Genomic DNA, 11,244 nt, shown 5'->3' on the forward strand with positions numbered 1-11,244 from the left:
AACTCTACTCAATATTCTGTAATAACCTATATGAGAAAAGAATCTGAAAAAGAATGGTTTGTATATATATGTATAACTGAATCACTTTGCTGTACACCTGAAACTAACACAGCATTGTAAATCAACTCTACTCCAATATAAAATAAAAATTAAATTAAATTTAAAAAATAAATAAAGGAAATGGACAAAAACAAAAACACCACTATACTCAAGCAACGGTATAACTAGATCAGTACAGACCACCAAGACTGAAGAGACATAATCTGAGATGTAAAGACCTGACCCATCATTTAATTACCAGTCTTATCAGCAAATGTTTCCTTTGTAGCTAACCCAAATCCCTCTTACTGTTTTGACTCATGATTAATCTCAATGGAATCTGAAAACTAATGACTGAGCCACTATTTTCTGTATTAAAATCCTTCCAGTGATACATATGAAAAACAGTGCCCTCCCCCTCAGCTTTCTATGTGCTAAATCCATTTCCTCTTATAAACAACTTTCATTTCATCTCAAATCCTTTCATTCTTTCTGTTGTTCAAATGGGGGTCCCATTACATCCCAGTTACAGGGATTTTTCCTGGCTGGAGACTGGAATGAAACACGGCACTGTGCAGTGTTCAGTGTGGCACGAGGCCTGGTGGCATCAACATGCCATCCTTCCTGTAACTGTGTTGCTAATGTTTTTAAACATCTCCGAGTCACAAAATTCCGAGGATCTGAAAAAATACTGTACCAAGCGACAAAGGTAACATGAAAATTGTAAGTCCTTACAGTACTGCAAAAAGCATTCTTGCAAGCACAGGACAATATAAATTTTACTCAAAACAGGCAACGCATAGAACTCCCTCTTCAAGCGGCAAATGTTTACAAGTCTCTTCAAACCTTTTGAGTGTTAATATACCTATACAGATAAATACTTTTTTTCACATTAGAGATGCTCAGAAGACACCTGGGGAGCTTAACTATTTGGAGGATTTCTGAGATTAGTTTCTGAGTTGTGATTCATATGTTTACCTGTTCCTGAAAGATTGAGGGTACTGTGTCCTGAGTGAGTGTGCTGTATGGGATACAACCAGCTGAAAACACTGGGCCTGTCCCCAAGGCACCCACACTCTGGCTGGGGAGATCAGACATCCACAAGTGAAAAGTGACAAAGAATGAGGCAGGTGTGGCTGCAGGCCAGACACGTGGCCAAAAGTAAGGGCTCTAGACCAGCTCTAATAGAAATACAATGCAAGCTGTATATTTAATTTTACATGTTCTAGTAGCTACGTTTTTTTAAAGTAAAAAACAGGTGAAGCTAGTGTTATCATTTCAACATAGAATTGATGTAAAACTGTATGAAGGAGATGCTTTTTTTATACTAAATCTTTGAATCTGATGTACATCTTACACTTACAGCCATCTCAGTTGAGACCACATTTCAAGTGTTCAACAGACCCATATGACTGGTGGCTACTGTCCTGACACTTCAGCTCTAGAGTTCAAAGGACATGGATGGATAGGAGTGGATGGATAGGGTGGCATAATCTAGAGGCTTGGTGATGTAGTAGATCTTGGATAAGGCGATAAACCTGTGTGAAAGGCCATTCCATGAGAAGTTGCTGGGGGAAGAAAACCGCATGAACAAAAGCATAGGGATATAGGTAGTTGAGATGAATTTTTAGACAATGAATAACCAGTTACAGACGGTTCATGTTGATGGAGTAATTAGAAGATGAAACTGGACAAGTAGTTCGGGAACAGATCAGAAGGTTAATGCAAAAGTGTTGAACTCTAACCTTCCCAGAAGCCTGGAGATTGACGATCAAGAGTGTTATGAGAAAAGCAGTGTTTTAGAAAGATTAACCTGGCATCAGAGGCATGACAGGTGGATATCACATCTTAATCTTCCAAATAATTGAGTTAAGTAAATTCAATAATCATATTTTATAAATCAAGACTAATATTTATATAATCTCATATAATAAATATGAGTTCATTATTAAACTGGCTTTCTGGTTCTCATATATCAGCCCCAGGAGCCGATCCAGAGAAATGCAGCCCAGAGAAGCCGACCCAGGTTTCTGAGTGCATGATGCTGACAGCCTGGCCAATGACGGAAGGTTCTGCCCCCTTGCAGGTAAGGCATATGAGCTCAGGTGATTTGTTCAAGACAACAGGTAAGCAGTCTGGATCAAGTCTAGGTGCCTGACTCCTAAGTCCATCTCTTACTCCAAACTGTTACCAAAGCAGTTAACAAACTGCTTGTCTGTTCCCCACAAGACTGGAAGCTCCAACACACTGCCTGGCACAAGGTATGAACTCTAAATTTTCATTGACTGAATTCCACTGGAGCCAGAGAACCAAGTTCTCTGGCTTCTGCAACAATCCAAGCACAGAGTGATAACAGGCCTCACTAGAGCAGTGCACTGCAAGAAGATGTGATGTAACCCTCTATTTCCTTTGAAATTCAGATTTTCACTAGCAGACATAAATAATAGTTTCTCTAAGAAAGGTGCTAAGCCTCAAATTGCAACATATATGGGGCATTCTTTGCTAGTGTCACAGGAAACAATGAGATTATTTCCCAAAAATTTCTAAGAAATGGATTTATTTCTAGAAATGGCACCTAGATTGCTGGAATGTATTTTAGCAACATATATTCAATGAGTATACAGTGTATGAAAATGTACATCATTATTCTTTAAAAATAGGCATTTCTCTAAAATTGTTAAGTCAGAACTGCATGTTCTAGGCTCCAGGTTCAGTTATCAATGTGTAAAATACTTGATTTATTTGTCACTTATTGTATTCTATTTTCAATGGGGTTCTCTCTTTTGTAACTGGAAGATTTGTAGCCATTTTTCTTACTGGACTTTACAAGGGAAAAAGTCCCTTTCCCCACCCCCAAGTTTTCTCCCTAGACCCCCCCCAACAGTTAACATAGCTAAGAGAATCAGATTCTGTTTCACTAACTTAGAGATGTCTGGCAAGAGATTAAATAGCTGTGTCTCACTTTGTGCAGGTCACCAACTTGTTAACTCATCATACTATAAAGGGGTAGCTGGGAGGGGGACCAAACTGTGGGGATCCAAGGGTATGTGCAATGTACAACATAATATATATACACACGTGGCAGCGCAAGCACTGCAGCTAAAGGTTAAAACCAGTTCTAAGGGGTCGTCTCAGGGTTATTCATACAGTCAAGGAGGAGACAAAGAGGTCAGCTTGTTGTAGGTTCACACATGATACTTTGGGGAAAAGCCTTTTCTTTTTTCTCCCCCCTCAACATTTAACTAAAAACATTTTTTAAAACTACAGCTTGCTGCTGACCCAGCGTTTTCTCTTGTTTCCATGTGAGACATTATTATTACAGTATGTTCACAGGATCAGGTGTACAGTACATGAAACGGTCTACTCTACTGCACACGCCTCTCCAGTGAACAGGGTTTGTCCACAACTGCGAACTTCTGGGTTCCTGCAAGATTGGGAATGTACAACAATAAACCATACACAGTTCAGCAGTCACCATTTTTGTCCTTCGGGTTTTTTTTGGTTTGTTTTTTTTAACCATTAAAAACATTATGGGGCTTCCCTCGTGGCGCAGTGGTTGCGAGTCCGCCTGCCGATGCAGGGCACGCGGGTTCGTGTCCAGGTCCGGGAAGATCCCGCATGCCGCCGAGCGGCTGGGCCCGTGAGCCATGGCCGCTGAGCCTGTGCGTCCGGAGCCTGTGCTCCACAATAGGAGAAGCCACAACAGTGAGAGGCCCGCGTACCGCAAAAAAACAAAACAAACAAACAAAAAAAAACATTATGAAATGTGGCATCCCCTTGATGCCAGGACTGGGAAAGCCATTTTTATTTGTATTTTTTTCCCCCAAACTCACTGTAAACGACAGTAACTTTGGTTAAAATAAAAGAAGTCTTCTATGTAGGCAGAGCTTTGTCTTTTCAAATAGGGCAGGGTCCTGAGGGGACAGGGAATAGAAAAATTGGGAGGAGGAAGGGGCGAGGAGGAGGAAAGAGAACTAGGAGAGACTTTCTTTCCAAGGGAGAAGCTGGACAGCACAGGGTAAACTGGATTCTGAGGTGGTTTTGCATCAGTAAAGGGCAACAGTTTCTAAGTTCTCCACGCGCGCGCACGCGCACACAGGGAGGGAGGCGTCCCACGGCTGTCATGACTGACCAATCAAAAACAGAACATCGCAAATGACTTGTGAAACCAGTGAGTTCATCGACGGTGATACCGAGATGTCCAACAACCGTGACTCATACAGCGTGAACTCCGAGTGTTTCTCGTCCACCTTGGCCAGGGCCAGCAGCGCACAGGCAGCCTGCCACATCACGTCCACACTAGCTGGCCCAAAGGGCGGGTTCTGCGTGTGGAGCAGGCTGGCCTGGCTCTGCTGGAACCGTCTGGCAGCAAGGCTGTCCTCCAGGAAGCCCAGGAGGTCGCCGATGCTGCCTTTCTGCACTGCAGTGGCACAGGCTACCAGGCTGTCACCCTGTGCCAGGTTGGCTAGGAGTACCACAGCCATCTCCTGGCACACAGGGTTCTCTGGGTCACTGAGGAAGCGCACCATGGTGCTGTACAACTTCTCCGGGTGGCTGAAGGGGGGTGTGGCCAGGATCAGGTCCGCATTGCTGTCCTGGATGCCGAGTTTGCTGAGGGTTTCCAAGACCAGTCTCTGGGGGGGGAGGATGGCGTTGGGGCCCAGGGTGGAGAAGGGGTCCTGGGTTTCAGCTGAAGGGCAGACTGCCCAGTGTAGGAGTCCATCCAGGACAGGCAGGCAAATGCCCTCGGGGTATGGGGAGAGGTCCAGCTGCCCCGAACTGTTGGCGAGCGTGACCAAGGTGTTTTCCCAAAGCATCTCCAAGCAGTCCCACCACCACTCCACTTTGTTGCAGCTCACCCCTTGGTCCTGCTTCCCCTCCTTCTCGTAAGTCAGTGGCGCCTGCTTCCATTCCGGGTGCTTGTGGTGCAGAAGGATCTGCTTGCCCAGGGTGAGCAGCAGCCCCGGGTGCTTGGACATCTCAAAGTCGAAGTCTAGCACAAATGACAGACTTCGGATGGTATTGGAGACACAGACGCAGCGTTTGGCTAGGGAATCCTGCCAGCCCAGAAGGGTACACAGTAGGGTGTCATCTTTACTGTGGGGTTCATCCTCTAGGATCTTGATGTTCCGATGGCTCTGTGCTGGGCTGATGCCAAATGGAAACTTGCTGCTTTCCTTGGTGGCCTCTACACTCTTGGCTCCCTCCTCGGTCAATGTGCTAGACCAGGTGGACAACATGTCATCCATAGTGGCTGGGATCCGTTTTTCTGGAGGGCCATCAGTCGGGGGGCCCTCCTGCTCTGTTGTCCCTGGGGTACCCTCTACTGCTGTGACATACTTCCGAGTGACTGGTGGGCAGGGTACATGAGGCCGGGAAGGCAGCAGCTCTGTTTTGCTCTCAAAGCAGGTCTGGATATGCTCAGTGGTGACCCCCCCACAAATCCGCCAGTGCAGCAAGCCACTGTCAAACTCCTACACGCGCCCAAGCTTATCTGAGCAGCCCACCATAGATGGGTCGTTCTTTTGCACAAGCTTTACTGGAAGCCTGTCAAACTCACTAATCAGCTTCTCCTCACTATTCTCTGAGGCGGCTTTGTCCTTGTCCGCAAAGGCCATCTCCTCATCATTTTCAATTACTTCCTCCTCTTCTTCCTCCTCTAGTTTAGGACCTAGAAGGTCTTCCTCCTTCTCTCCCTGCACAGGAGCTGGACTAGACGTTTTGCTGAATCTCCCAGGGTCCAGTAGTGTTCTCTGTCCTGGGTCACCCACCTCATACTCCTTTAAAATGCCAAAGATCTCAATCAGGCAACGTGGGAAATATTCCACAAGGAGCTCCAGCAACCCTGGGAGCTGACTGAGGTTGAAAGTCATGATGCTGTTGTTATCATACAGCAGGATGTTACTGGTGTCTAATGCCCACGTGCTCTCTGCCAGCAGCCCGGACTTGAGGGACATCATTACCCGCCACGCCTCCAGGGTTCCGATGTCTTTCGTCGTGAGCCACCTCCTCTGCTTCAACACAGGCTGTGTGGCTTCAACAGAGCCAGGTGGGAAGGTGATGTCCCGCCGAATCATAGGGGGCTGCACAGGGGCAGGTGCTATGTGTGAGTCAGGTACTGGGGGACCTGGCTTCTGCATCTTCATCCCAGAGCGCAGGAATGGAGACTTGCTAGGAGAGGTGCGGTTCTCCATTGGCCGGGACAGGGGAGCAGGGCTGGATACCTGAGGAATGTGATTCTGCATGCTTGGTGGGGGCTGGTAGTTGGACGGAGGGGGCCTTGTCATGGGGGGCACGGGGGCAGAAGGACCATATGGGGGCTGGCGTGTGCCACGGGAAGGCCATGGGCCTTCATGGTTGGCTCTCTGATCCGTGTGCAGCATTTCATGTTTGGTTCACGCCCTGATAGGCAGCGCCTTGCAGGGCAGAGCCCGTGCTCTGCCTGCTGGCGTAATTGTGAATGAGTGCTTTTTAAAGTTCATTTCTCAAAGGTCAGAAGTAATTTATTGTGTGACAGTCCGGTTTGGAGAGATGAGAAAGGTGCTTTGTTCTTCTTTTAAACGTGACCGCACAGGCACATACACACAGCATTACAAAAGCTTCTCAGGCAAAAATATAGGGTCTAAGTCCACAAACTCTTACCTGAGAGCCTGTGGGGGAAGATATGTTTTAGAATTCAGGATTTGGGGGATTCTAGGAACATAATACGGTGCATAGTACAGAACATCTTAAGCAGGGTCCCAGGTCAGCATTCCATAATCAAACATTAACGTCTCTGCAGTGAAATGTATGATTGTTCATACTGAGTAGATAAATAATGACTACAAAAAGCCTCATGCCAGTTCAGGTCAGATCTTACTGCCAAATGAGTTCAATTCAGGTCGCATTTACTCGCAAGTGAGTTATGGAAAAAAACCTCTATCTTCAGAGCTTTCTAGATTTGGGAATTGAGAGTGAGAAATTGTGGACATGTATTATGAAATATTCCTTCATAGAATGTCATCTACTCTTTAGGGAAGGCAATGAAACATATTCAAACCTACCAAATATGTTAAATCAATTAATTTTCAAATAATATTATTCAATAGATACTTGTCCAATGAGGAATAAACACAGTTATTTAAACAGTGACAATTACAGGGAGATTTGATATAATAGGCTACATCCTGTTAGCGGACATTAAGAATGGCCGAAGGCTTGGGGACTTCCCTGGTGGTCCAGCTGTTAAGACTCCGCACTCCCATTGCTGGGGGCTTGGGTTTGATCCCCAGTCAGGGAACTAGATCCCACATGCATGGCGCAACTAAGACCCAGCATAGCCAAATAAATAAATAAATGTATATTTAAGAAAAATAAAAGAATGTCCAAAGGCTCGATAATGATTGGTGGGCAACTTATTTGCAAACAATCAATAAGAGCCAATATGTTATACAGCCAACCCACTGCTTGTTAGTGGCAACATATCAGCTATGAAAATATCCTTGATTAATTCAAGGCTGATTTCAAAGAATCTCAGGATTGGAATCACTTTAAAATCACTGTAGTCCAACCACCTCTTAGAGCAAAGAATCTTCTTATCCTTAGGTCACCAACCCCTTAAAGTTACAAAAGAAAAAAAGAAAAGGGAAAAAAGGTTATGATCTTCACCCCAGAAAGATGCACATGCATGATAAGTGTCACAATCATTTCCAAGGGATCTACTGACCCCGAGTTCAGAATTCCTGCCTAGATGCTTGCCATATTTGAAAAGAAAGCTAATGTTTTATAATTTCACAGCAATCTTACTACCCTGGAGAGCTTCTATATTTTAAGTTGCTCATAAATTGACTGTGGTCATATGTTTCAATGGCTTCTGTGACATTTATCTCAACTTATGATTTTCTATGCAATATTTATAAGATTTTTTTTTTTTTTTTTTTTTTTGTGGTACGCGGGCCTCTCACTGCTGTGGCCTCTCCCATTCCGGAGCACAGGCTCTGGACGCACAGGCTCAGCAGCCATGGCTCACGGGCCCAGCCGCTCCGCGGCACGTGGGATTCTCCCGGACCGGGGCACGAACCCGTGTCCCCTGCATCGGCAGGCGGACTCTCAACCACTGCGCCACCAGGGAAGCCCAAGATAAATATTTTTGAACTCACTGTGACCCTTTGTTTTAACCATAAAGGTTGAAAAGAGGAAACATCATGACATTTTTTGGCTTTTCTTTTTGTATTTTTACATCCCATATCACACATAACTCAGACGGGGGAAAGAAAGAAAAAGAAATCCTTGATATACCTCTTTTAGCCTCCTGGTCTGTCACGGAGCCCAGACCTGCCGCAGCTGGCACGGGAGGACACGCTTTTCCCTACCATCATGCCCCAAAGCGTGTTAGCCATAGGCCCTGACTCCGGAAGCAGCGTTCAGGTATTTTCTCATCAGGCAGCGCGGCGGCGCCTCAGCGGAAGAGCGGGCTTCCAGGCCGCAGCGATCAAACCCCGCCCCCCACCTCACGTAGTTGGAGGTTTCCAGAAGCGCTAGCATTACCGCGCCGCGCAATTCTCGGTGGTCCGAGCGCGTGTTTGCTGCCTCGTATTTCCACTATTTACCAGTCATGATAAGCGCCAGCCGAGCCGCAGTAGACCGTCTTGTCGGCGCCGCAGCCTCTCGGGGGCCCCCCAGCCGCCCGCCACCAGGATGGCTGGAATGGCTTTAGTCATGAAACTTTTAGAATTGTTTCAAGGCGGGACTGTGCATCAGAAGCGATCAAGGGAGCAGCTGTTGGTACTGATTTGGGTACCACCAACTCCTGTGTGGCAGTTATGGAAGGTTAACAAAGCAAAGGTGCTAGAGAATGCTGAAGGGGCCAGAACCACCCCTTCAGTTGTAGCCTTTACAGCGGATGGTGAGCGACTTGTTGGCGTGCCGGCCAAGCGACAGGCTGTCACCAACCCAAACAACACATTCTATGCTACCAAGCGTCTCATTGGCCGGCGATATGATGACCCAGAAGTTCAAAAAGACATTAAAAATGTTCCTTTTAAAATTGTCCGTGCCTCCAAAGGCGATGCCTGGGTTGAAGCTCATGGAAAACTCTATTCCCCGAGTCAGATTGGAGCATTTGTGTTGATGAAGATGAAAGAGACTGCAGAAAATTACTTGGGGCACACAGCAAAAGATGCTGTGATCACCGTCCCAGCGTATTTCAGTGACTCTCAGAGACAGGCCACTAAGGATGCTGGCCAGATATCTGGACTAAATGTGCTTTGGGTAATTAATGAACCCACAGCAGCTGTTCTTGCTTACGGTCTAGACAAATCAGAAGACAAAATCATTGTCGTATATGATTTAGGTGATGGAACTTTTGATATTTCCATGCTGGAAATTCAGAAAGGAGTATTTGAGGTGAAATCCACCAATGGAGACACGTTTTTAGGTGGTGAAGACTTCGACCAGGCCTTGCTGCGTCACATTGTGAAGGAGTTCAAAAGAGAGACAGGGGTTGATTTGACCAAAGACAACATGGCGCTTCAAAGGGTTCGGGAAGCCGCTGAGAAGGCCAAGTGTGAACTCTCTTCATCTGTGCAGACTGACATCAATTTGCCACACCTTACGATGGATGCTTCTGGGCCCAAGCATTTGAATATGAAGCTGACCGGGGTTCAGTTTGAGGGGACTGTTACTGATCTAATCAGAAGGACCATAGCTCCATGCCAAAAAGCCATGCAAGATGCAGAAGCCAGCAAAAGTGACATAGGAGAAGTGATTCTGGTTGGTGGCATGACTAGGATGCCCAAGGTTCAGCAGACTGTGCAGGATCTCTTTGGTCAAGCCCCAAGTAAAGCTGTCAGTCCTGATGAGGCTGTGGCCATTGGAGCTGCCATTCAGGGAGGTGTGCTGGCTGGTGATGTCACAGATGTGCTACTCTTGGATGTCACTCCCCTGTCTCTGGGTATTGAGACTCTGGGAGGTGTCTTCACCAAGCTTATTAACAGGAACACCACTATTCCAACCAAGAAGAGCCAGGTGTTTTCTACAGCTGCTGATGGACAGACTCAAGTGGAGATTAAAGTGTGTCAGGGTGAGAGAGAGATGGCTGGAGACAACAGATTTCTTGGACAGTTTACTTTGATTGGGATTCCTCCAGCCCCTCGTGGAGTCCCTCCGATTGAAGTTACATTTGACATTGATGCCAATGGGATTGTACATGTTTCTGCCAAAGATAAGGGTACAGGACGCGAGCAGCAGAGTGTGATCCAGTCTTCCGGTGGGTTAAGCAAAGATGATATTGAAAATATGGTTAAAAATGCAGAGAAGTATGTTGAGGAAGACCGGCGAAAGAAGGAACGAGTTGAAGCAGTTAATATGGCTGAAGGAATCATTCATGACACAGAAACCAAGATGGAAGAATTCAAGGACCAATTGCCTGCTGATGAGTGCCACAAGCTAAAAGAAGAGATTTCCAAAATGAGGGAGCGCCTCGCTCGAAAAGACAGTGAAACAGGAGAAAACATAAGGCAGGCAGCATCTTCCCTTCAGCAAGCATCATTGAAGCTCTTCGAAATGGCATACAAAAAGATGGCATCTGAGCGGGAAGGCAGTAAACTCTGGAGTCGAAAGGACAACATATTATGATGCTTGGGAGTGAAGGGATTTCCTGAGCTGAAATGGGCAAAACTTCAGTCTTCTACTGTGTTTTTGCAGTACTCTCTATATAATTTCCTGAATGTGTAAATTTCGTGACCATTAGCTAATGATCATTTAACAAGTGATAATTCCCAACAGTACAAAGTTCACAGTGTTCTGTCCCTAGCCTGTCATTCCTTTTCAGCTGCATGTAAAATGGGGGGAAAGATGATTTATCGATCATTCTAAAGATTTAACGTTGTTTTGTGCTGAAGTAGCTGTATTTTCAAAGGGGTGAAACCATCTCACACACTGAAGACAGGTCTGGAATGAGACCATAGGGGGATGAGATCCTTCTAGTTACCTAAGAACTGCTGTACCAGCCTGTGTGTATATGGAGTTCTTCAACTGAGGCCCTGCAAGGCAAACCAGCTGTGCCATGTTGGGAGGTAGGGCAGGGGAAGCTAAATCAATGGAAAACTAAGCTAGCTATTTATGTGAGGTCCAGCTTCTAAAACGCAAGTCTCCCAAACTTTCTGAAGGCATACTTTCCTAGCTACCCCTTGGCCTGTGTCTGGCACCTGTATCCCTGATGACTGT

The 11,244-nt window shown here is 46.0% G+C and overlaps 1 protein-coding gene across 1 annotated transcript; it reads left to right on the forward strand.

The window, feature by feature from the left end:
• Nucleotides 1-8,570: 8,570 nt before the first annotated feature.
• Nucleotides 8,571-10,653, forward strand: LOC309834310 (stress-70 protein, mitochondrial-like; the record flags this gene model as incomplete). The annotated part of the gene is given in 3 exon segments (XM_082672970.1): nt 8,571-8,701; nt 8,703-8,849; nt 8,851-10,653. Coding segments are annotated over 3 exon segments (2,019 nt in total). The 5' UTR covers nt 8,571-8,632.
• Nucleotides 10,654-11,244: the final 591 nt, after the last annotated feature.

This window comes from Grampus griseus (genome assembly GCF_964374135.1).
Source record: "Grampus griseus genome assembly, chromosome: 16".
Classification (NCBI taxonomy): domain Eukaryota; kingdom Metazoa; phylum Chordata; class Mammalia; order Artiodactyla; family Delphinidae; genus Grampus; species Grampus griseus.